Source organism: Panthera leo, chromosome E1, assembly GCF_018350215.1.
Source record: "Panthera leo isolate Ple1 chromosome E1, P.leo_Ple1_pat1.1, whole genome shotgun sequence".
NCBI lineage: Eukaryota > Metazoa > Chordata > Mammalia > Carnivora > Felidae > Panthera > Panthera leo.
In genome coordinates this window covers 39,392,995-39,418,543 of record NC_056692.1, presented here as the reverse complement: position 1 = coordinate 39,418,543, position 25,549 = coordinate 39,392,995, and the positions used below count along the sequence as shown (strand labels likewise).

At 41.0% G+C, this 25,549-nt stretch overlaps 1 protein-coding gene and 1 long non-coding RNA gene across 5 annotated transcripts in view; one reads left to right on the top strand and one right to left on the bottom strand.

Moving 5' to 3' along the window:
* The window catches only part of LOC122205813, a 149,889-nt gene that overhangs the window by 74,074 nt on the left and 50,266 nt on the right, over positions 1 to 25,549 (bottom strand). For 2 of the 4 annotated variants that reach the window (XR_006196275.1, XR_006196274.1), the window contains exons 4-5: positions 12,876 to 13,079; positions 8,135 to 8,266 (exon numbers count right to left, since the gene is read on the bottom strand). This is a non-coding gene — a long non-coding RNA (uncharacterized LOC122205813). Of the gene's footprint in view, positions 1 to 7,388; positions 7,601 to 8,134; positions 8,267 to 12,875; positions 13,080 to 25,549 lie in introns of those variants that run through there. The other 2 variants (XR_006196277.1, XR_006196276.1) reach the window with 2 other exon arrangements.
* KRT20 (keratin 20) lies at positions 18,285 to 25,238 on the top strand. Its single transcript, XM_042914391.1, has 8 exons — positions 18,285 to 18,689; positions 20,294 to 20,376; positions 21,662 to 21,818; positions 22,097 to 22,258; positions 22,394 to 22,519; positions 23,441 to 23,656; positions 24,459 to 24,504; positions 25,031 to 25,238. Exons 1-8 carry the CDS (start codon positions 18,285 to 18,287, stop codon positions 25,126 to 25,128), a joined length of 1,293 nt encoding a protein of 430 aa, XP_042770325.1. The 3' UTR covers positions 25,129 to 25,238.

Below are 25,549 nucleotides of genomic sequence, written 5' to 3'. Positions count from 1 at the left end.
TTTTATCTTCAATGATAGTATTTCCAGAAAAGTAAAGAAACTTGGTCACAGCAACAGAGAATGAAATCCTGTGTGTCTCTTCATTTCAGGTGATATGTTCTCTCCCATGACAAAGCTAACATGAAATGATTCTCTTCTATGTTCATTTACCTACAGAAACATGCAATCAAAATTCCTTATTTGAATAAGGAACATAGTAAAATACTTAATTGGTTGTAGACACCAGAAACACAAGAAGGATTTTTTTTTAATGTTTGTTTATTTTTGAGAGAGAGTCAGAGCAAGAGTGGGGTAGGGGCAGAGAGAGAGGGAGTCACAGAATCCGAAGCAGGCTCCAGGCTCTGACCTGTCAGCACAGAGCCGGACATGGGGCTCGAACCCACAAACTGTGAGATCATGACCTGAGCCGAAGTCAGATGCCTAACAGACTAAGCCACCCAGGTGCCCCTGAACACAAGAAGGATTTTAAAGAAAAGTACAACACAAAGAAATGTCTTCCTCTTTAAAACAGATTGGACTCCTCATACCAATTCACTCATTCGCTCACTTATTAATTATCAACTCTGTATTTATTCCGTTAGACACTGTATCCAGACCTCACCTAACATCTCTGCATAGCCCTGTGTTGATGTTTGGGATATTTTGGCCCCTTCTTCAGAGAGCCCATTTCATGGGATACAGTGCTGGGTATTATTGTGCTGTGTCCTTCTGTGGCTGTCAGTGTCACATCTGCGGCCATTGGCATACACTTGGACATTTGTACTCACGGTGGGGAAGACGGACAGAACATTTCTGGAGGAATGTTCCAAAGTCCCTGCACTTTATACACTTAGCCATTCAACACACGTTTGTTGGCAAACGTCCAGTCCTCATAATTCAAGGTTCAGAAATTTGATTTTATCAGTTCACTCAAGGTTGATAAGGGGCTAAGGGAATGGAGTCATATAAACCCCATTAACAAGAGAACGCCTATTCTTTTCCAATAAAAGTGGTGTCGGTGTTTTACCACTACCCAGTGCGCCTTGTCTCATGATCAAGGTGCCCACAAACTAAATTAGGTATCTGAAAAGTGTTTGGTGATCATGGAATAAAGGCAAAGGCTGTGAACAGGCTAGAAAGGCATTTTTCTAAGGAACATGAGAGCTCCTTCAGCACCAAATAACAATCTGCTGTGACGAGAAGACCATCCCTGCCAGATGGTGTCTGCTGTACAATGTTGTGCCCAAGAGCCACTTTCGCCAGGTGCTCCCACGTTCACCTGCAAGCCCTAATCTAGCCTCTTTGCCTGGACTGTGAATCCTCGAGGGGAGAACACGCTTACTCACATTTGCACCTGGATGACACTAGGCTCCCAGAATCTCTAATGATCAGATGGGGGAAGGAAGGATGGATGGGTGGGGTCGGTGCATGAATGAAAGGCAACTCCAGTTACCCAGTCCCTGCCTGCGTTACCAGAGTCCTAAGCTGCTAGCCCCTTAGGGAGGCGATAGGGGGCTCCCTCTGAATCATCACTATCATCACTAGTTTGTTCTTTAGCTTTCATTTCTTTGCATTCAAATGTGTGGGGCGTGTGTGTGTGTGTGTGTGTGTGTGTGTGTGTGTTATAACTGATACTACTTTCCTTCTCAAATGATTGTAAAGAAAAAGATTGTCTATTCTGTTAATTTAAAATCAGTATTTACAAAGTGTGGTCTCTAGGTCTCTTTTTAAAGACACAGGGGAGTACTCCAAGAACAAAGTTCAGTGGCTGCCCTTATTACAGAGAGGTAAAGCCAGAGTCTTTGCAGGACAACGCGGTCCGCACACCATAGCCATTTTCCTCTGGTCTCCCTCCTTTCCCGCCAGTCTCCCTTCCAGACCTCAGCACCAGCTTAGGTTGTGAAGGGGCCACTGCCCCACCCACATTGGGAGGTCTCTGACCCAGACTTCTACACAGCTCTTCCCTCTCGCCAAACTTCCCATTTTCTTTTTTTTTAAGTTTTTTTTTTTTTAATGTTTATTTTTGAGAGAGAGAGACAGAGTGCGAGTGGGGAAGGAGGAGCAGAGAGAGAAAGAGACACAGAATCTGAAGCAGGCTCCAGGCTCTCAGCTGTCAGCACAGAGCCCTATGAGGGGCTTAAACTCATGGACTGTGAGATCATGACCTGAGCCGAAGTCAGACACTTAACTGACTGAGCCACCCAGGCGTCCCCAAACTTCCCATTTTCATTCAAGTACCACTCATGGTGAGGCCAGTCCTAACTACTCCATACACAAGTGCACCCTCTCCAGAACAACCCCAGGCCCCCAAAGCACAGGTCATCCTCTTGCAGACTTCTCCTGGTAGTCCCTGCCTCCGATTCCAAATTCCACAAGATGCCCCCAAAGAGGGCCTGGCACACACTTCTAATATGGCTATAAACATTTGTGAATGGATGAATCAATGCCTGGAACATCACATATTCTACAAGACTCAGGCTAAATAATAACAGGTCCTCGTCCTCCTCAATCTTCCCCTTTAAGATCCTGTAGCGATTTCTTCGGGTATTAACCTGCATATTGCTAAAGAACATGCTTCTACGGCTATTTCTTAATTATTCAACTTAAGACGTTAAAAACCTAAATTGCTGGTGTGGAAGATGACAAGACAGGATTCTGATACCACTCCACACCCCAGTTCCCATTTCTCCACCTTTCTGGTAGAATTACGTAACATTAGCTTTTATCATTTTTGTCCGAAGTCCTCTAGATACAATATGCAACTGAATGCATCAACACAACTGATTGATATAATACAATCTCTCTAGATACAATTCTAGCTAGAATGAAGCTCCGGCAACAGAAATTTTTGTCTGTTTTGCTCACTGAAGCATCCCTATGGCCTAGAGCAATGTCGCACATAGCAGGTGGGCACTGAAGAAGCATTTGCAGAACACTCAGATTTATGGTATGTGACATAAGTCATTCATTATTGCACGTGCAGGGTGCATGGGCCATCCCCCACGTCCCTCCACCTGGTGGCCTGGCTGGTTGAACGCTGCACTGGCATGAGACCACCTGCAGGGAAGTTTCAATGACTCTCTCTCATCCAGTTTCAGTTGGGAATCCCTACCCGACATCCCCCAAACTCTTCTTGAAACTTACAGTGATTTATAATTACTGATCTACTAATCAGCTTCCCCAATGAGACTGCAGCCTCCTTGGCATCATGGAGGTCCTTGGTCATCTCTGGACCCCACGGTCTGTCACAGCATCAGATCCACCATAATAGATTCTCCAGAAGTTCTGAATGAAGAACACAAGGCCCTGCCTGCCACTCTGAGGCAAGAGAGAAAGAACTTCTTCTTGTTCTGGGTGAGCCCTTATGATGAGGCCCTCTCACTATTTACAGAAATAAAATGGAGATCGACTGTTTTTCCTTTCGCTCTTCGCACCCCTGGGCTCATTAATCCCAGGTCATTTCATTCACTTTATTTTTTTCAATGATTTAGTTTCTTTCTAGCCACTTTCCTTGTTCAAATCTCCCTCGAAAATAAAAATAAATTTCAACTAACCATTAAATCAGTCTCGGAGCCTGATGGTTTCTTCCCAAGTTAGAATTGCTCTGTTGCCTTGCGAAACTGTCCGATTTTACACTGGACTCCACTTGACAAAAACAAAGCATTCAAAACTAAAATGTACAATCAGTTGAAAGGTCTCTCTACGTCACTACCGTTACTTTCTAGCAGTGGTTCTCAAACTTTGCGCGTCAGAATCACCTGGAGGATTTAAGACCCAGATCGCTGGGCTCCCACCTCCAGGGTCTTTGATTCAGAGGATCAGGAAGGTCCTGAGGATATGTATTTGCAACAAGTGCCCAGGTGATGCTGATGCCGGCCACCTGGGGACCACTCTTTGAGAGCTCTTGCTTCCCCATAATTCTCTGGGAGGTCTCTTTCTTGCTACCCCACCCCTCAACCAAGATAACCAGATGTTGGGTACATGATTACAGCACTCCTTAACCTTACCAATGCACATAAGTCCCCTGAGGATCTTTTGAAAATGCAGATTATTCAGCCAGCCTGAGGTGGGGCCCAAGATCTGCATGTCTAACCAGCCCCAGGTGAGGCCAACATTGTGGATCCAGGGACCAAACTTTGAGTTTAAGGCATTACAAATTGTACCAAGCAGGTTAGTATTAAAACTCAAGGGCTTTTGCAGGTCTCCAAGCACTTGATTTCAGGTCTGAGCCCTAAAACTACCAATATGCTTTTACACTTTGTTTATTACACTTCATTATTAAAATCCTGACAAAATAGAAGCAAGTGAACATTTAACTTTCTCCCATATAAAACCTCAACATGGATGGGTCCAGCTGACTCACTGGCATTGCCCAGATGTATCTGAACATGGTTCCAACAGTGTGGGTAGATTATAGTAAACCTGGTGGAGACGGTGGGGAGGGTGGGACTGCTTACACACGTTGATTTAGGAACTGCCCCTTTGTCGTGTGGTGAATGGTGTATTTGTTATACAATTCTAGCATTTAGCCTTCACAGAAAACTGGTTTTAAAACACCATTGTCTAATGCGTCATTGAGCCCAACTCCCCCCAAGGCCAGGATTATCTCTTTTTAATTTCTCAGGCTATAAAGAGATCGTAGCAATGGGGAAGTGAAAGACAGCATTAGCTCCTCCCAAACCCTACCTAATCCATTTACTCTCTTACAGTTGCAGGTGAATGTTAAGAACACACTTAGAGGAGCACAGAACGAGGTACAAAATCTGCAGGGCCCAGTGCAAAATGAAAATTTGGGACCTCTTGTTCAAAATTATTAAGAATTTCCACACTGCAGAGCATCAAAGCAAAGGCCAGGACCTTCTAAGGTCATGTGCCAGTGAAGTCAACCCCAGGGGGAAGGACTCTGACATAATGAAAAACCCATGAGTTAGGAAACTAACCAGACCCTCTCACTCTCTCTCCTCCTCTTTTTCCCTCTCAAAACATATGTCCAAAAAGAATAGCTATGATGACAATGGTAGTGTCATTGTTGAATGAAAAGTTGTCCCTGTCTCATCTTTGGCTCTACCCTTCCTTCATTTTTCACTAAAATAACTCAACCATCTGATTTACAAAAACCTAATGAGATGCCACTAATTCCAACAAGGGCTAAAATGAACCCTACCTTTGGTCTGGTTATGATAAGATGGTTTACCTAAACTATGATAAGGAAATGTACAGCACAGTTATGATTAGAGGTGAGGGTGTGTGTGATCTCAAATAACCAGCTTTTCAAATCACCAGGCAGTGCATCTCAAGCTTTGGTGATTCACCAAGGATCTTGTGAAAATGAAGGGAGGTGAGTACGGGACCCAGGTGAGCAAGGGACCCCAAGAGTAGGGGACACCTATACTATGAGACTGAGGACCACACTTTGAGTAGCTAAGTCTAGAACTGTCAGTAAGGCAGCCATTAACCTCATGGACCTACTGAGTGCTTGTCCAAATGGAGATGTGCTGTGAGTTTAAGTGAATACCACATTTCAAAGACAGTTAAAAAAAAAAAAAAAGGCAAAGTATCTCATTAATAATTTTATAGATTATGTGTTTTGGATATATTGGCTTGAACAAAATATCTTATTAAAATTAATCCCATCTTTTTTTTTTACCTTTTTATTTTTTTAATTTTTTTTTTAACGTTTATTTATTTTTGAGACAGAGAAAGACAGAGCATGAACAGGGGAGGGTCAGAGAGAGAGGGAGACACAGAATCTGAAACAGGCTCCAGGCTCTGAGCAGTCAGCACAGAGCCCGACGCGGGGCTCGAACTCACAGACCACGAGATCGTGACCTGAGCCGAAGTCGGACGCTTAACTGACTGAGCCACCCAGGCGCCCCTTTTTTACCTTTTTAAATGCAGCTCCTAGAAAACTTTAACTTAGATGTACCATTGCTGTTGAATAGCACTGTTTGAGAAATGCCACTGGAGCTTTCCCTTATCCATCCTCTCCATCTGATTATAAACTCCCTGGGGTGGGAACATGAGACCAGCCCTGGACACCATCCAAGGAGGGAACAACTTGATAGCTGAGTTCATCCCTCAACTTCTCACCACACTAAGTTTGCTGCTCTGGCTCCTTCCACTCCAACATACGCATTTGTGCACATGCACACGCATGCACGTGCACACACACACACACACACACACACACCAGAGTGGAGCAGACTTGAGGACAGGACCTTGTCTTCTGCATCTTTCTATCCTCAGTGCCCAGCACATGAATATCTGATGTGTTGATGCTCTATGTAAATCATTCGTTGCTCCTCCCCCTTATAATACTTACGGGTCACTCACTGTATATATATATATATATATATATATATATATATATATATATATATATATATATATATACATCTCAGACTTATTACATGCTTTCTCAATTACATTTTCATCCAGAAGGTTGTCCTTCAGCTTATCTGGTACTAGCCACACAGGCTCAATCAGTATCAGTGACAATGCCACTAGCCCTACTGCGCACTGAGTGGTAAATGTTGGTGGCTCTTTCCTTATCTCCATCACCAACTTCACAATCGCTACAGCTCTACTAGGCTCACTGTTGCTACTAGTAGCTACAGCTCACTGAGTGCTTTTGCTACGTGGCAGGTGTTGTGACAGGCACTCCAAAACATCATCTCATTTAATCCCCACAACAGCGCCATGCTAGGCGCCATTAACGATCCTTTACTTTCCATATGAGGAAAGTGAGGCTCAGAGAGGTTAAGAACCTTACCCATGTTCACACAGCAAGTAAGCGGCAGAGACGGGATTCTAATCCAGATCTCCAAACACTGTGCTTTCAACCCTTGGTATCTATAATACCAGCAGCAGGTTCTGGATCGCAGAGCAGTAAAAAGGCAAAAGTGATGTTGGATGGTTTTGAATAGTTGCTTTTTAATAGCCACACCGAGACAAAGATGTTCTTTAATTCTTTTTCTGAGTCTGTTTTTCAAACGTATAACTTTCTCAGGGCGCCTGGGTGGCTCAGTCAGTTAAGTGTCTGACTCTTGGTTTTGGCTCAGGTCATGATCTCATGGCTCATGAGTTTGAGCCCCATGTTGGGTTCTGCTGATGGTGTAGAGCCTGCTTGGCATTCTCTCCCTCTCCTACTCTCCCTGCACCTCTCCCCACAACTTGTGCTCTCTCAAATAAATAAATAAACTTTTAATAAATAAATAAATGTATATGTTTCTCAATACTTAAGAAAATACAAAGTTGTCATCAACCTTTTATTCTTCCAGTTCAGGGAATACGTAAATCTGACATTTCCTTTATAGCGGAACGTTGCGAACACATGTGTGTTCACATTTACGAACTGTATACAGTATGTGTGTCCACACATACACTGCATTTCAAGTTTCAATATGGAGCATATCAGAGTAACACTGGGCAAATAGGCTTACAAGGAAAAAAATGGAAGACCAACTCAAAACCAATTACCAATGAATTGTTTTATGATGAAGGCACAAGTTTTAGGATGATCTTTGAAAGATGGATTTAGAATTTCTCAGTTTCAGGTTTGCAACCATTTTTTTTTCCCCTAATGACTTTATTCTTTCCTCATCAAAACAGCTGGTTCATCCTAAAAAGTAGAGTTTATGATGGCAATTTTACCTTTGGGATTAACACCCGTATGTATTAATCATAGCACAATTGTAAAATACCAAAGCTTTGAAATAATATACAAAGTGCTTGCTGAATCCACTTTGACAGAACTGTAAAAAGGACAAAGTCCTTAAAAGATTTCTTACAGTTCTCCCAAAAGATTTCATTCAAGTTCCCACATTAAGAATGTGGGAGGGGTGCCTGGGTGGCTTAGTTGGTCAAGCATCTGACTTCAGCTCACGTCATAATCTCATGGTTCATGAGTTTGAGCCCGGCATCGGGCTCTGTGCTGACAGCTCAGAGCCTGGAGCCTGCTTCCGATTCTGTGTCTCCCCCTCTCTCTGTTCCATCCCCGCTCACCCTCTGTCTCTCTCTCGTCAAAAATAAATAAAGATTAAAAATAAAAATAAAAGAATGTGGGAGATAATTCCTGGAATACTAAAATGCAAAACGAAGGAGACAAAATGATTGTAATCATTGTGACAAAGCAAATCAAGAACAGTGGCTTTACCATAAGAGCGTGACAGGCCAGAATAATTGGTTTCCATTTTCATCTGTGACTAATTGATCATCGCTTCTAGGGCCAATTTTGCTGTCTGGTGTCTCCATTTTGCCAATGATACGGCCCTATGTTGGTATGAATCTGGCAGGGTAGGAGGGGGGATGAATTCGAGGTTAAAAACCTGACCTCTGGCCGAATGTCATACTTATTACGTTCAATAAACATAACTGGTGACTGAACACACACAGCACAGTAAATACTGTGCTTTTAAAAAGCCACCAGGTAAATCTTTAATAAAGCCTCAAATGACTTAGGAACAAAATGAGTCCTGCAGCAGGGAACAAAATGAATTATTGGTATAGATCAAATTGCCCAGAAACCTCATGTGTCAACATTAATGTCAGTTCTTCAGAACCAATATATTGCGCCTTAATTACGCCAGGCTTCCAAGCCCTGTGGTCCTCCTGACAGCTCATTTCACAGAGATGCATTTATTTTGAAAAAGTGTGTGTAGCTACCAGCCTGTCCACTCTATCAACATGAGACTTGGCCATAAAATCCTGCTATATTTTGCCCAGGGCAGCAATTATTAAGTACCCCTCAACATATGTGTCAAACACAGGAGAAATTGCTCCAGGCTTTTCCTGGTTTTCCATTGCTTAAAAAAAGTAGAAAACACCAAAACAGGAGGCCTTTGCGGAACATGAGGCATCAAAAATGTTAGTAGCGTGGTGAGAGCTGAAGAGTAGCAACTCGTTCTTGGAGAAAATATGAATAAACCAAGTCTCTGCTGACACCTAGGACGTCCCCAGAAAGGTGTAAAGCCTCTGGTTACATGGCTAGAAACACAGCGCAGGGACACAGCGCAAAACTGCACAAAGGCTCCGCTCTCTGCACTGGTTATTGGCACTAGTGAATCTTGTTGTAACGATAGGGGTTCTCTGCTTTCACTTTTCTAAGTTGGGTTAAATGGGGCTCCTCACAGTGGGGTTCTTTCCTCCTAACCCTCTGATGCCCAAGCAGGATTACCTAAGGATTTATTACCTTATCATATGCTAGCATCCCAACTCAACAAATAATACATAACCTGGACCCCAGAGCCTGAAGGCTGACTGAACTCACCCGTTCTTTATCTGCGGGGCCCGTCTGGGTCTCAGTGTTCTATTCTCATATCCCACCCTTGCTCATCTTTCTTATCCACCCACATTAAAAATTAAAATAAAGGTTAAAATTAAAATCCATGTCAGTATGTCCTCTGCTAGAGGCACTCCTTGAGAGCAGTGTCTAACTAATTGATTGTTGCTTCTAGAGCCAATTTCGCTGTCTGGTATTTCCACTTTAACAGTGTTAAGGCCCTGTCTGTGTCTGTGTGGTGGGGGGCGGGGCAGGGCAGGAGGAAGGATCTGAATTAGAAATTAAAAACCTGACTTCTAGTCAAATGTTGTATTTACTACACTCAATGAACATAACTGGAGACTGGACACACCATTCATTTATTCAACAAAGAATAAATGATGTGATTTATTTTACCTGGTTATTTTTCTTTTTTTCTTTTTTTTTCTTTTTCTAATGTTTATTTTTGAGAGAGAAAGAGAGAGAGAGAGAGAGAGTCGGGGAGGGGCAGAGAGACAGGGAGACACAGAATCAGAAGCAGGCTGCAGGTTCTGAGCTGTCAGCACAGAGCCCGATGTGGGGTTTGAACCCACAAACCATGAGATCATGTCCTGAGCTGAAGTTGGACGCTTAACAGACTAACCCACCCAGGTGCCCCTATTTTTCATTTTTTAAAAGCTAGCTGTCAAAATTTTGATTCAGGCTTTGCCAACTGCCTCGTTCACAAAATGTTGATCTTTATAGGCATTTTCCTAAAATCTGTTTACAACTCCTCCTTCTGAAATTAGATGTTGAAAAGCTTACTGTCTCTCAGTTTCCCTCTCTTGCTCTCATGCACTCTCTTTCTCTCTCTCTCTCCCTCCTTTGTTTCTCAAGTTCTGTCCTATTCCCTACAAGAGATTTTCAATATCAGCATCGAGAACTTCTCTTTTAATCACTCATCTGCTTTGTACAGGTTTTCTAACTTAAATGTGCACACATTAAAAAGTAATGACACACCCAACGGAGCTGAAATGTGAACACATATGCTGTTTGTGTTCCGAAAGGCTAATTAATAATACATCTCTTCATCTGCTTATATCTGTATATACCGTGCCTTGTTTGAGGAACATCCTGGGGCCAGTGATCACTGCCACATCTCACAGCATCTATTTCAACGTTGTGCTAGTAGGAGCAAATGAAGGAAGATATAGGAAGAGTAGGTCTTTAGCTCCAGGGTGGAAACTCGTTATGTGTGGGGCATATAACTTATATTAGACTTTTAAACAGTAATCTAATCAGTGAGAGTTTCATTTCTTTATCAGGGTGCTGTTTGCAAGACAGCTTTCCTGGGTCAGGCAAACTTGCTGAAAACCAAGATAGAGAGCAAACATTATGTGGATTAAGTTGACCAACTTTCTATATTTGCACTGTTGCCATAAGCAAGTCAATAAATCTATTAACACCCCAGCTGTCCTGTTCATCAAGTGAGAAGAAACATGGCCTAGATGATTTTCAAGGTCTCCTCCAGATACAAGAGGCTATGGTTTTTTGTATTGAAAATTAAGCACCACAAAAAACAACACACAGTGAGTAACTGCCACTTGCTTACTTGTTTTCAAAAATACTAAGTCTGGATTGTTCAAATAACATGAAAGGACACCATTAAACTGAACCACGGATCACTTCTTTCCTTAAAATATAGTCTACTCGGCAATCAAAAAGAATGAAATCTTGCCATTTGCACCAATGTGGATGGAACTAGAATGTATTATGCTAAGCGAAATAAGTCAGAGAAAGACAAATATCACATGATTTAACTCGTATGTGGAATTTAAGAAACACAACACATGAACATAGGAGAAAGGAAGGAAAAATAAGATAAAAACAGAGAGGGAGGCAACCCATAAGAGACTCTTAAATACAGAGAACAAACTGGGGGTTGCTGGAGGGGAGGTGGGTGGGGATGAGTTAAATGGGTGATGGGTATTAAGGAGGGCACGTTTCAGGATGAGCACTGGGTGTCATATGTAAGAGATGAATCACTGGGTTCCACTACTGAAACCAATACTACACTGTATGTTAACTAACTTGAATAAATGACTGAATGAATGAATAAATAAATGAATAAAAAAATAAAGTAACGATATATGTATATATATATGTTGGTTATACACACACACACACACACACACACACACAGACACATAACCAATGCTAATTGGTTATTACCATTTAGCTGCTAGGTCTAGGCCAGACTTTTTGGATCCTTCACAAATTGTACTTAAGCACCATAACTACTACATTTTTAGTTTATTGCAATGAATGAAATGTTCAGTTGTGTGGCAATGCAGAGTAGTCTAGAAAAGGAAAAAACCTTAATGCAGTGACAAGGCCCATGCAAGGCGAGGCTCCTCCCTGTCACCTGTGGTCTCTCTGTGCAGAGGTTTGACTCTGGGGTTCTGAAAAGACCAAGTGGACTAGAATTATGGTGGTAATTTTTATATGAGGGATAATGTGCCAACCAACAAGGTGGAGCAAACCTCGCCTGTTACTTCATTATACACCTCCAGCTCAGTTCCTGCCAGATCAGAATATTCTACAGCCACCTTCATAGAGGCCTTCTCCATGCGCATCTAATAGCACAGACACTAAAACTCGGCATGTCTACAAATGAACACATCACATACTCCTTTGCAACAACCCCTCCCCAGATCCTCTCCCAGCCCTGTCCCAGGGCCTCCCTTAGTAAACTATCATTACCCAGTCACCCAAGTCAGAACCCTGGGAGTTATCCTTATCTCCTTCTGCTCCTCACGTCCAAACCCATTCATTCAACAAAGGAATCAGGACCAGAGTGTGCACAGGTGTACCCCAGAGAGACATGCACGGAAGAAATGAACAGGATGGCCAACTGTCCCAGTTTGCCTGGAACTTTCCTGATTTTAACATTCAAAGTCTGACATCCCAGAAAACCTCCCAGTCTTAGGCAAACCAAGATAGCTGGGCATCTTGGAAAGGAAAGAGTTTGGGAGTACAAAGATTCTTCCTGGAAGAAATGACATCCATACAGAGGTGTGGCATGGAGGAGTACCAGTGGCTTGTGTTCCTGAAGAGTAGAGCTGGTGGCACAGGGCTGGTAGGAAGGGGACTCTGGAAAGGCAGGCAGGGGTTAGATCTTAAAGAGCTATGTATTGAGCTTGACCACAAAAGTGCCAGGAATTTTTCAAAGAAGTGAAATTTTGCATTTGCGTTGGTAGGCAGGTGTTTTGAGACGGACCTCGACATTTATGAACCTTTGATGGCTAGAAGCAGGAACTGTTACTTTTAAATTGTCAGTAAGTTAACTGTCATTTTTAAAAAAGTTTTTAGAGAGAGCATGAATGGGGAGGAGAGGGGCAAAGGAAGAGAGAGAAAATCTTAAGCAGGCTCCACACTCAGTGCAGAGCCCGACGTGGGGCTCAGTCACACAACCCTGGGATCATGACTTGAGCTGGAATCAAGAATCAGACAATCAACTGACTGAGCCACACAGGCACCCCTCCTACCTGTCATTCTAAGAATAGAAACTATATTGCCTTGGGGATAAATTATTCTGTTTTGGGAGGAATTTGGTTGGGCTCTCTCTTAGTCAAGCTAATATAAAAGAAGTACCTACCAGCCGCCGTCCTTGGTATAACATCAAACTTTGGTGAAATAATCCAGACACAGGGCCAATTGCAGGAAGAGGGCCATTCGGCCTATGGCTTCCCATTCAGAGACTTTGGAGGTTAAATTCAAATGGTTTCAGTGATCACTTCCAGGATTGAAAGAAGACATTCACCTTGTCAGTCAAAAGTGTCCCAGCACCAGATCACAGAGCCTACAAAGCATGAAATAAGTAAGCGTTTTTTATAAATCTTGTATTGATACAAACATATTACAATATCTTTGTGTTGAAAATGGTACTGTGTAGGCAATAAAAATACTTTAACCGTGGTAATTTTGACTACCTCATTCTGGATTGTTTTCATTTGTTCAATATATCAGGAGACTCAAAAAAAATAGAGATGGTCCAGATGTCCCTTAAACTCTAAGAGGATTTGCAAAGGGAGTGTGTATACAGCTTCAGGAGGATTCTGTGACTGTTGTGTGCAATCTGCCAACTATCTATATGTATATCCCTTAATCATATAATATTTAGTTTTGCCTATTTTTGTAATTTATATAAATTGAATTTACTGGGATATATTATTTTGTATCATTTCTCTCACTACACATGCTTTTGGATTCATCCATGTCAAGAATGTAGTTTATCCATTTCATTTCTTTAGAGAGGGAGAGAGTCGTGAGCAAGGGAGAGAGAGAGAGAGAGAGAGAGAGAGAGAGAGAATCTTAAGTGGACTCCACACAGAGTTCAATGTGGGGCTCAATTCCACAACCCTGGAATCATTACCTGAACCAAAATCAAGAGTCGGACGCTCAACTCACTGAGCCACCCAGGCACCCCTAGTTTATCCATTTTGAACTGTTGCATCATATTCCATTGTATGAATATCTGTCAACGTATTTATTCATTCTGTTGAACACTTGCGTTGTTTTGAGTGTGTGTGTGTGTTAGTATTATGAACAATACTTCTGTGAATATTCTTGTACTTGACTTCAGATAAATATGTGTAAGGGTTTCTCTAGAATACGTACCTAGGAATGGAGTTACTGGATGATAGGTATGTGCATGCTCATGGTTCTGAGATAATATATAACTTTGTTTTCCAAAGTAATTGTACTTATTTACACACCTACTATTAGTGGGTAAGAATTCCCCTTGTCCATCCTTCTAATTTATTCCAGTTGGCAGGTGTGAAATGGGCCGATCAGCTTTCCTCTTCTGTGCATCCATTCATGTTTTTGCCGACTTTCTCACTCGGTTGTTTTTGCTTTCTTATTTATTTGTAGGTATTCTTAACATATTCTGGAAACTAATTCCCTGTCACTTACATATATTATAAATATCCCCTCCCTGTTTGGGGCTTTTTGCATTATAATTATGGTATCCTTTAATGAACAAAAATTGTTAATATCACAGTTTGCACTTTTTGTGTCTTGTTTAAGAAATATTCCTTTACCCTAATTCCTAGAGATCGTATTCTATATTTTCATCTGAACATTTTATAGCTTTTACCTTTCACTTTACATCTTTAACGAACCTGGAATTTACTTTTGTATATTACATGCATAGCTTGCCTGAAACAATTATAATTTCTTTTTTTAATATGGAGATATTCTATTCCTTTCCATATCATTTCACTTGTAACTATTTCATTAAGTACACCAGTTTTTATTTTTTATTTATTTTTTTTAACGTTTATTAATTTTTGAGACAGAGAGAGACAGAGCACGAACAGGGGAGGGGCAGAGAGAGAGGGAGACACAGAATCGGAAGCAGGCTCCAGGCTCTGAGCCATCAGCCCAGAGCCGGACACGGGGCTCGAACTCACGGACCGCGAGATCGTGACCTGAGCTGAAGTCGGACGCTTAACCGACTGAGCCACCCAGGTGCCCCAAGTACACCAGTTTTTAAACACAGAGGCCATCATTTTTTTCTGAATTAACTTTGTATGGTGTCTAGAACCACACTGCCTACAAACATCCACAGTTCCTATATGCCATCCTCCACAACCAATGACAGCAATATATCCTAAGATATCTGGGCAAGAGAACGCCCACACCGCCCAACCCCCACCCCAGATTCTATATGTCTCGCATTGGGGCTGCAATACCTTGTCCATGTTGGGGGGGAAAAGTTGAAAATCCTCTGAAAACTGCAGTGCTTGTAATAACTCTCGAAATTACTGGGCATACTTAGTATTAATCATTAACATCCTCATCAGAGTCTGTCTCAGAGGTCAAAATGCACCACTGATTAGCTATAAGTTGGGATCTAATAAATATTTATTTATAGATGCTGTCATCCAACAGCTTGGAATAGCGGTGGCTCTAAATTCTAAATGACTTGTTAATGAATAAGAGTCTATAAGGTCCATATCTAGTCCTCAGATATAATTCAGAAAAATTAATTGCTATGAAACACCAGCCTGGTTTCATGTGATCACATTAGAAGTTATAATAATCTACCAAAGCATAAAACTCAATGTGATAGAGGAGCTGAGAAATTCTCCTGCCCTGACACAAACATGTGGGAGTCTTCACAATAGGAATTTTTCTAGATTGGATGGCTAAACCCATAACTATAGACTTGTTGAATCATAATGTACACCTGAAACTAATATAACACCGTATGTTAATTATACTTCAATTAAAATAATAACAGCCCTACAGTACCATATTTTAGTTTAAATTTGAAATCTCAAAAAACCTACAAATACTAGCCAAAACTGGTGGAATAACATAGTCATTTCTCAAAAAATTAAAAAATGATGTTAATGATTTTAATGAGATTTTAACTCTTTCACTTAAACATAATTGGGTGCAGCCGCAAGAAATAATTGTGCCAAAGAAGAAAACAAAAATTATCATGTTTAAATAACTGCACTGATATCCCAACTCTTACAAAGCTAACTCTTGATTTAAATAACGCTTCTACATGCCTTGACCATATGTGTTATTGTATTAAACTCTTAGCTGAAACTAACACACTGCAAAACTTGTGTAATTTAAACAGTAAAATTTTCCAGTGACTTTGCTCAATCTCCTTCTCCCCCGTTAAGCAACAACAAAAGACACATTACACATTACTTTTGTGAATATATACACATAAAAGAACACAGTTCATGTGTTCATAAAAAGTTCTTGGGGCACCTGGGTGGCTCAGTGGGTTAAGCACCAACTTCAGCTCAGGTCATGATCTCATGATCTGTGAGTTCAAGCCCCGCATGAGGCTCTGTGCTGACAGCTCAGAGCCTGGAGCTTGCTTTGGATTCCGTGTCTCCCTCTCTCTCTGCCCCTACCCCACTCATGCTCGCTCGCTCGCTCTCTCTCTCAAAAATAAGTAAACATTAAAAAAAAATTTTTTTTAAGTTTTTCACTAAAGATTTTAGCTGTGACAGCTAGTTACAAAGTAATTTAAGTTTTGTAACAAAAAGCTAGGTCTGCTTAGTACATGTTCAGTTACTGGTGGTGAACACTCAGTGAGTATTGGCTGATGCATATATGAATGGATGAAAATATAAGTAAGAGATATCCACATATATATCATATATATCATAAAGAGTATGAAGTAGGTTTAACTCTCTACACACCCTGTCTACACCCCTGTCTACACCCCTGTCTACACACCTGTCTATACATATAATGGCTCCACTTAAGCTATCAGTCTGTGGACCTGTGAGAAGGTCAGGCTTCCGTGAAAACTTGAGCCACCCAAATCCATTAGAGATTCTAGGAGGGAGCAGCTGCAATGAACATGTAGTTTCAGAACGGATGGAGCAAGCAATCTGTCTCATAGGGACTGCTGAGCTGACCTTGTAACAGGGGAGAGAGACTCCTCCATGTACCAGGTCAAGTGCAAAGCACTATGCTTTTTATTCTGTTTTCAGGGAACAAGACCCAAAGCCAGGCATTGATGGAAACTTTTAACGACTTACCTAGTCTTAGAACATTAGAATTAGGAAAAGGAAAAACTCAAAATCATCTATCCACCACTCACCTAAATTCATTTAATTCACTTCCCCAAGCTACATCTCCAAATGTATAAACGTTTCATTCCTGTTTTAAACACTTGAGGTTTTGTGTTTGTACAAAACATTTTAATAATTTTACAAAATATAACCTCTACATAGGGATAAACCTAAAAGCCAAAAAAAGCATCAAATGGAGATTCTGAAAGTGATTATCAATATCTATAAACCACTGTTCTTATGCAAATCAAAGCCGCAATGAGCTATCACCTCAACCTGTGAGAATTGTCATCGTCAAAAACGCTGGTGAGGACGTGGAGAAAAGGGAACCCTGTGCACCGTTGGTGGTAATGTAAAGTGGTGCAGCCACTATGGAAATTAATATGGAGGTTCTTCAAAAATTAAATATAGAATTACCATATGATCCAACAATCCCAGTTCTGGGTATATATCCAAAGGAAATAAAAATCACTATCTCAAAGGCATCTGATCTCCTATGTTCATTGCAGCATTATTCACAACAGCCAAGATATAGAAACAGCTTAAAAAGATTCACAAAAAGATGAATGGCTAAAGAAGATCACACACACACACACACACACACACACACACACACTGAAATATTATTCAGTCACGAAAAAGAAGGGAACCCTGCAACAACATAGATGGACCCTGGGGGCATTATGTTAAGTGAAATAAGCCAGACAGAGAGGACAAATATTATATGTGGAATCTTAAGGACAGAAAAAAAAGGCGAGCTCATAGAAACAGGGGCTGCCAGGTCCTGGGGGGTTGGGAAAATAGGGAGAGGTAAAAGAATACAAACTTTCAGCTTTTAGATGAATAAAGTCTGAGGATCTAATGCAAAATATGGTGACCGTAGTTGATAACACTGTACTGTATACTTGGAATTTATGAAAAAGAAGAACTTAAATGCTCTCACCAAAAAGAAAATGATAAATTAAAAAAGATTTTAAAACATTGTTCTTTTAAACCATTGTTCTTTTAAACCAGTGTAGCTTACTATTATGTACCTATGTCTGTTTCTTTAGGTATCTAAATTATTCACAGGGTTTGCAAATATTCTTTATGTGTGTATTACGATTAAAAAAAAAAATCTGCCAAGGCAGGTGCAAGGGCTAAAAGAATACATCTTCTGGTTTCCTTTTGTTGTCTCTGTTTAAAAAAAAGGAATCGCCTCTGAGAAAAGCCTCTAAGGAATGCCTCTAGGCGTAGTTTCTGGAATGAAATGGAACAGACTGCCGTACAAAGAGAAAAAGAAAACACACAGCAAGGCAAGGTGGACAGCGGTGTGAGTCCTGCGGTGAGGTGTCAGCAGAGGAGGTGTTCCTTTCCTACAAACTGTATAAAAGGTCAGCTCATCCACCACCCAGAGGCAGAATCTGCTCCAGCCATCCTGAAGCTTCAGGTGCTCCCTCCTACCATCTCCAATGGAATTCACCGGCAGAAGCTTCCACAGAAACCTGAGTTCCTCCTTGCAAGGTCCTGCACTCAGCATGAGAGGTTCCATGTATGGGAAGGGAGGCATGCAGCACTTTGGGGCGGCACCCAGCGTCTATGGGGGGGCTGGAGGCCAGGGCATCCGCATCTCGACCTCCAGACCCATGGTGGGCTATGGGAGTGATCTCACCAGAGGAGACGTGTTTGCTGGCAATGATAAGATGACCATGCAGAACCTAAACGACCGCCTAGCAAGCTACCTGGAGAAAGTACACTCCCTGGAGCAGTCCAACTCCAAACTCGAACTGCTGATCAAGCAGTGGTATGAAACAAACACACCCGGCATCAGGGACGACAGTGCATATTACCAACAAATAAAAGAGCTGCAAAACCAGGTAAGGGATGATGCCTTTGTTTTCCACTCTACTGCTGAGCTGCACGGTATTCCAAGGGGGCATCTATGTTAGGTGGGTGCAAATAGATGTCAGAAAGCAAATTAGGCTGAAATGCTATATCTATAAAAATGGTGAATTCCATAATCTACCCTTAGTGGTTGAATAGCTGACTACATAACTGGATGACTGTAAATCATACTTTGTTAACTTTTTACAATATAGTTACATGGAAAATATGAAAATGTTACCCTCCAGTCTTGTAATCTGTATTTTTGTCACAGTTTACCAGGACACAGCTAAGTGGATAGTAAAAAGTTTTTCTAAGAAGAGCTAAAATTTTTATGTGATGATAAATCTTTTTTTTCACCCAGTTCCCATTAACTTGTGAATTCCCAGTCAATGCAGAGATGCTCCTCCTTTAATTTATGTAAATTTGTAATATTAGTATTAAGACACCATATGAAAAATTTCAATGATGAAGTGACCCAGGGTGGAAATAAGGGGAAGGGATGTAGGTATTCGTGAGGTCCAGATTTTTCAATGCCCTGTTTAATAATCCCATCATCAGTTCAGAAGCCGCTTCTACAGCAATAAGATGTTCTATTGCCCCCAACTCAAATTTGTTGCAATTATATCACAGCCTACTCCCACATTATCGGAGAAAGGTGGAGTTCTATTTATCAACTGTGTAATAAAGGGAGTGAACTTTGCTCCAAAGTGAAGGGCACTTATGACACGAGCACTTGCTCTGCTTTCAAATTCGTATCTAATCGAGGAAAGAATCCCTTTCACTTTCATTCCTATTTTAACATTCATATTCCTTTATAGCAAAGGCCACCTCCTTGGTGGCCTCAGTATACACAGAAAGGCAGCTGGATCTGCTGAAAGACACAGACCATTGTAACATCTTCTACAAGCAGCCTGGATCCATATATATCTTAGGGAACGCACCCATTCGGGAACCCCTTTTTTAAGATCGAGGGCTTATCCATCCTGACAGCTTCAGTGCCCAACACAACTCTCACATAGCAAAGTGTCCATTCATTCAGCCAATAGTTGGTAGATACTAAGTGCTGGACACTATGCTGAGCATTGGGGAATATGGACACATAATGTGATTTGGAGGAACAGACACAAAGACTTAATCCACACAGAGGGATAGATGCTAGCAAGGAGGGCCCTATAGGGCAGTGAGAACACAGGCAATTCATCCAGTTCTGCCTTGAAGAAATCTCTGAGACTTCCTTGAGGCAACGATGTAGAAGGTGAGACATGGAGGAGAAGTTGTTCACCAAGTGAGAAAGGCTAACAGGAATATTCTCAGCAGGAACAACATCAAGGGGAAGGCACTCGATAAAGTTTGATGGTTCGAGTTGAATGAAATTCTTCCTTTTGTAAAACCATAAGAAAGCTCACCTAACCCTGGGACCAGAGTTGTATTTTATGACTCGATTATGTTAAATGCCCATATCATTGCCCTTCCTATTTTCATGGTTGAAAGGAACATCATCTTTGATAGAATAGTGGTTGTATCTGAAGATAAACTCAATCATTTGAAACTTTTTTCCAGTTGAAAATGTCATTCTTTCTCATGTATTTTCCAGATTAAAAGTGTACAACTGCAAAATTTTCACTGTGTCCTGAAAATTGATAATGCCAAACTAGCTGCTGAGGACCTCAGGCTGAAGTAGGTTCTAGCACCATGGTAAAACTTCCTGGAAAAGGATTCCTTTTAGCTGTGCCTCATGACATTCAGCTTTCCACATTCTTGTTGGTAAAGGAGCTACCTTAAGTAATGTCAGGATCTGGGAGTTTGAAGGGTGGTAGAAGTTATCTGGTCCAGCCCAGCACTCAGGGCTAGACTTCCCTCTCCCACATTCTTAATATTTTTCACTGGTTAGCTCTAGTCGCTAGAACATTCTTTTTTAGTAACCCTTCATCTACCTTTTCACCCACTGAGCCTAACTGTGCCCTTTGGAGTGACACCAAAGCAATTTAAAACTCCCCTTCTGCATAGGTGCCCTTCTCTTATCTGAAGCAAGACATTTGTCTATGCTCAGTGATTCCCCAAGTGAGTCATCCATGCTTCTTGGAGTGCCTGCAAATGTACAGCCCAAGTTCCAGGGATGACCTTTGATGCTTCTGAGTCTGCTGGTGTTTTACAATAGGGTCTGACCAACCAAATAAGTAGGACTATGATTAAAGCAGCTCAGATCGTGTTCACTCTCTTGCAGCCATATCACACTACATGTGATCAGAACTATTCCTCATAAATGGCTCCTATACTAGGGCTTTCTCATCCTGAATGTGTACAATGCATTGGTACTAAAAACTCCTTTGTGGCTTAAAAGGGTAGCATTTTAATGCTACAAAGGATCCAAAAGGAAGAAATGGGAAAGCAAATCCGAAGACTAAAGCAGTAAACGTTTGTTCATTCCAATTATACCAAGTCAATATCTGGGTGTTCCACTGCATTATCATTTTTTTTAAGTTTTGCTACTTCAATAAAAATGGAGTAGGTAAGATTTTGGAAGAGAATCATGAACTTTTAAGATAACTCACTTTGGATGCATCTGCTTACAAAGTAATAAAAATAATAAATTGATCATGTGCATTCATTAAGTACATCTAACCATTATTTAATATCAATAATGAGAATCTTTTGCTGACACATTAATTAAAGCAAATATTTTTTTTATTTCCTTAAAAATATATTCGAGAATTTAGGAACTTTTAAGAGTTATTTTGGATTGCTTTTTTTACCAATCACTCCAAATTACAGAGATTATATTATGGAGCAAATTATCTGATTCCTGGGTTCCCATGAACATTTTTGATATGTATAAAGGATACAATGTATTGAAATTGATCTCCTCACATACCACGTAAAAATATCTCATTATATTAGGACTATCTGTTCTATAATGGCTTCTGGAGGACTCAATTATCCCTGCATACCAATTAATTCACAGGTATGAGGCTGAGAGGGAGATGCGCCTGACAGTGGAGAGTGATATCCAAGGCCTGAATAAGGTCTCGGCTGATCTATCCCTAAGTAGAACAGACTTGGAGATTCAAGTTAAAGAACTGACTAAAGACCTGGATCTCCTCAAAAAAGAACATCAGGAGGTGAGGCCATGCTCAGAAGCAGTGTTGGGAATGATAGAAATGGCTCTAATAACGATAATAAGGAGGGGGGGAGTTGGTAAGAAGATGACAACAATAAGGGTATGAGCTGTCAGGGTTCAATGACTTAGAGCAGTACCCGCACTACAATAAGCCCTACCTAAATTATTTTCTTTCTTTTTTACTCATTCCCCATAAAAGAACCCATAAGACTTACTCTTTCTGCCCAGCCTCATCTGAGAACGTGCCTCAGACTATAATTAGGATTTTCACTCTTGTAGGAAGTAGACAGCCTACGCAGACATTTGGGCAATACTGTATGTGTAGAAGTGGATGCTGCTCCAGGCCTGGAGCTTGGCACCATCATGAATGAATTGAGGCAGAAGTACGAAACAATAGTCCAGGAGAACCTTCAGAAGGCCAAGGAACAGTTTGAGACACAGGTAATAGCATAATTCCAAAGGGTAAGTAAGCAACTATGTAGAAGCTTTCCTTCAAAAAAAAGATAACTCATGTTCTTTCTTTTCTCTCTCTCCTTACTCACTTTTTTTTTTTTTTTTTCATTTTTGGAACTTTAGACTCAACTTCTGCAGCAACAAGTCACAGGGAGCACTCAAGAGATAAAAGACAATGAGGCTCAAGTAAAGGAGCTGAGACATACCTACCGGAACCTAGAGATCGAACTCCAGTCCCACCTCAGTATGGTAAAGCACATCTAACTTCACACTCTCAATGTAGTGTATGCTTACTAAGTGCCTGTGTGAGGAACTCTGGGGATGCAGAAAACTCTAGGAAATAACCCCTCACCCTTGCAGGGCTGGCAGGGAAACAGGCCAAACCACCGATTATAATTAAAACACAGAAAGAAATCAAGGACAAGGGCAATGTACTGCAAGGATGCAGAGGTGCAAGTAGACCTGGAAGAAGACCTGGAGGTCTACCTGAGTAGACATCACAGAGAAAGTGGCCTTTAAACTAGATCTTAAAATGTGAGATGAATGTGTAGTTGAACAATAGGGGTAAAGACATTTCAGGCTAAGCAAATCAGTCAGCTCCTGTCATGGTGTCTTACAATAACAACACTACCCCATCATGGGTTGGCTGCAGCTCTGCTCCATGGCATTTCCACTGTGGGGGTAAGGCTAAAGGAGGAGACCCTAGCCAGGGCATGCCAGTGTTGTTGCAGAAAGAAAAAAGCAATGGCCAGACCATGTGATAGCTCCTAAAGCTTCTCAGAAAAGGCATTTGTCAGCTTCACCTGCATTGCATTAGCCAAAGAAAGTCGCACGACCAAGCCTCCTGTCAACAGGGATGAGGAAACCTAATCCTCCACTTGGAGGGGCACCACAATCACAGGGAGAGGAGGCAAACGTTGAGAACAATAATACAACATACCACAGTAAGACAACAGTGAGTGCAAGGCTAAAAACGAACAGAAGACTCCAGGAACTGGGGATCCTAGCAGCTGGCTGAGGTCGCCTAGATGGAAAGAGGGGGAAACAAAGCTAGAAATAAGAGTCATGCCCACAATGACTAGCAGTGGAAGTTCTCCTCAAATTAAATTAAAATTGAGCCACCTCTTAAGTTTTCAACTAAGAAACATCCACTTTTTCTTGTGCTCATAGAAAGAATCTTTGGAGCGTACATTAGAGGAGACCAGAGCTCGTTATGGTAGCCAATTGGCCACCATCCAGGCACTGCTGAACTCCATAGAAGCCCAAATGACACAGATTTGGAGTGATACAGAACGCCAGAACAAGGAGTACAATATCCTCCTTGACATAAAGACCCGGCTTGAGCAGGAAATTGCTACTTACCGCCGCCTTCTGGAAGGAGAAGATGTCACGTAAGGCTCTTAGAATCAAGGGATATGTGCCAGTGTCTACATGCTGTGCTATTTTAATGTCTACATATTACACTGTCACTCATTCCCCAGCACCAATGCAATCCCTAGCACAAAAGCAATTACACATGCGCCACCAACAACAAAACAAAAATATACCAAAAGTACACCCATCCTCCAAATACCAAGTATGTGTAGGACCGACTTAGAAGATGGTTCTACAGTAGATGATACAGATTATGCTTTGCTAATTTTTATGATTAATACATAATTGAATAAATTTTAACACAACAATAACTTTTAAAAATCCTCATTGAGAGGTCATGAAATGAACAACAGAGTTTGAGACCAGTTTGAGAATCATCAGTATTGCCATAGCAACTGTCTTCAACTACCACACCCAAGAAACTCAGTAAGAGAACACAAGATTTAAACTTCCACTGTAATTTTGTTATTTTTATTACAAAAACTTCTAGCACAGGGTAAACAGGTCAGTTTTGGAGCTATCTATCTATCTATCTGTATATATAGAGAGAGATAGAGATAGATAGATATCTGTATATATATATATATATATATAGAGAGAGATATAGAGATATCTGTATAGATAAATAGATAGAGAGAGAGAGAGAGAGAAAGAGAGAGAGAGAGATGGTAAAGGGGGGAATGCAAACACAGCATTAAAACACACATCACGCAGACTTTATTTTGAAACAAAAAAGGCAGGACAGTGCTTCATTTTCAAAATGGTGATAACACCTTTTCCTGTCTCTTTTTCTTTTCTTAAAAAATACAGACAGACAAACACAACTATAGAGCATCTGCCGAGCACCCTGGAGGAGAAAGGTAAGTGTTCTAATTTCACACATTTCCTGTAAGACTGAATTCTCACTCAGCAGCTTACCACTTATTAAATGCCACTGGTGAAAAGTAAAGAGAGATCGGTTTTCAAGTCAGCAGATATTACCCTAGGGATTCTAAAAATCAGGCACGTCATATAAAGAAACCCCCAACATGGGAAGTTTGTCATACTCCCACAACAGGGTAGTTTTCTCGGCCCAAGCTATTACCGTTCTGAGACATCCTGGGATCATGAAAGGGAAAAAAAAATAAGATGAAAAAGTACATTTGGCTTAATTCGATATTGTATCTTTCTCTTTGGGGTGGGGAGAGAAGAAAATTTGTGAATTTGGAGACAGTGACATTTTCAGCATTTATTTATAAATTTGACAAGATTATTTAAGAAAAAGAATGGGTTTCTTTTCTTTTTAGGAAAAAATACATGTAAAACCATGATGGTTTAGAACTGAATATTATAAGTCAGCAGAGGCATGTTCCTGAATTAACATTTTATACTTAAATCTAAATTCAGATGTGAAGAGAAAAAGGAAGATTAAGACGATTGTGGAAGAAGTGGTGGACGGCAAGGTTGTGTCGTGTGAAACCAAAGAGATGGAAGAAGATGTGTAAACAGTTGCCGGGAGATGCTGCTGAGGGTTTTAAAGACATGTAGACATAATTTTTGCTCCCTACAAGAAAGTGGCCATCAGAAAGCGCTATTAAAAATTTGTAGTGATCAGAAGCGGGGGAAAGCCCATTTATCAGTCTCTATAACTGAATATAGATGTTTTATTCAGAGGAGTTGCAAAGTGCCTACAAAAATAAAACCCAGTGAGCACTAGGACATTTAAAACCTCATTACCACCATCTTTACCATGAAACACATTGGGTATAAGCTATAGACCACCTAATATCAATTTGTTAACGTTCCTGAAAATTATAGCACATTTGAATTATACTAAACTTTGCAGAGCAGAGGAGTCCCTGCAAATTGCAAATAAACCACTCTCTAATCTTTCCTGTTTCCGAATTACAAAATCTCCTTTCGGGG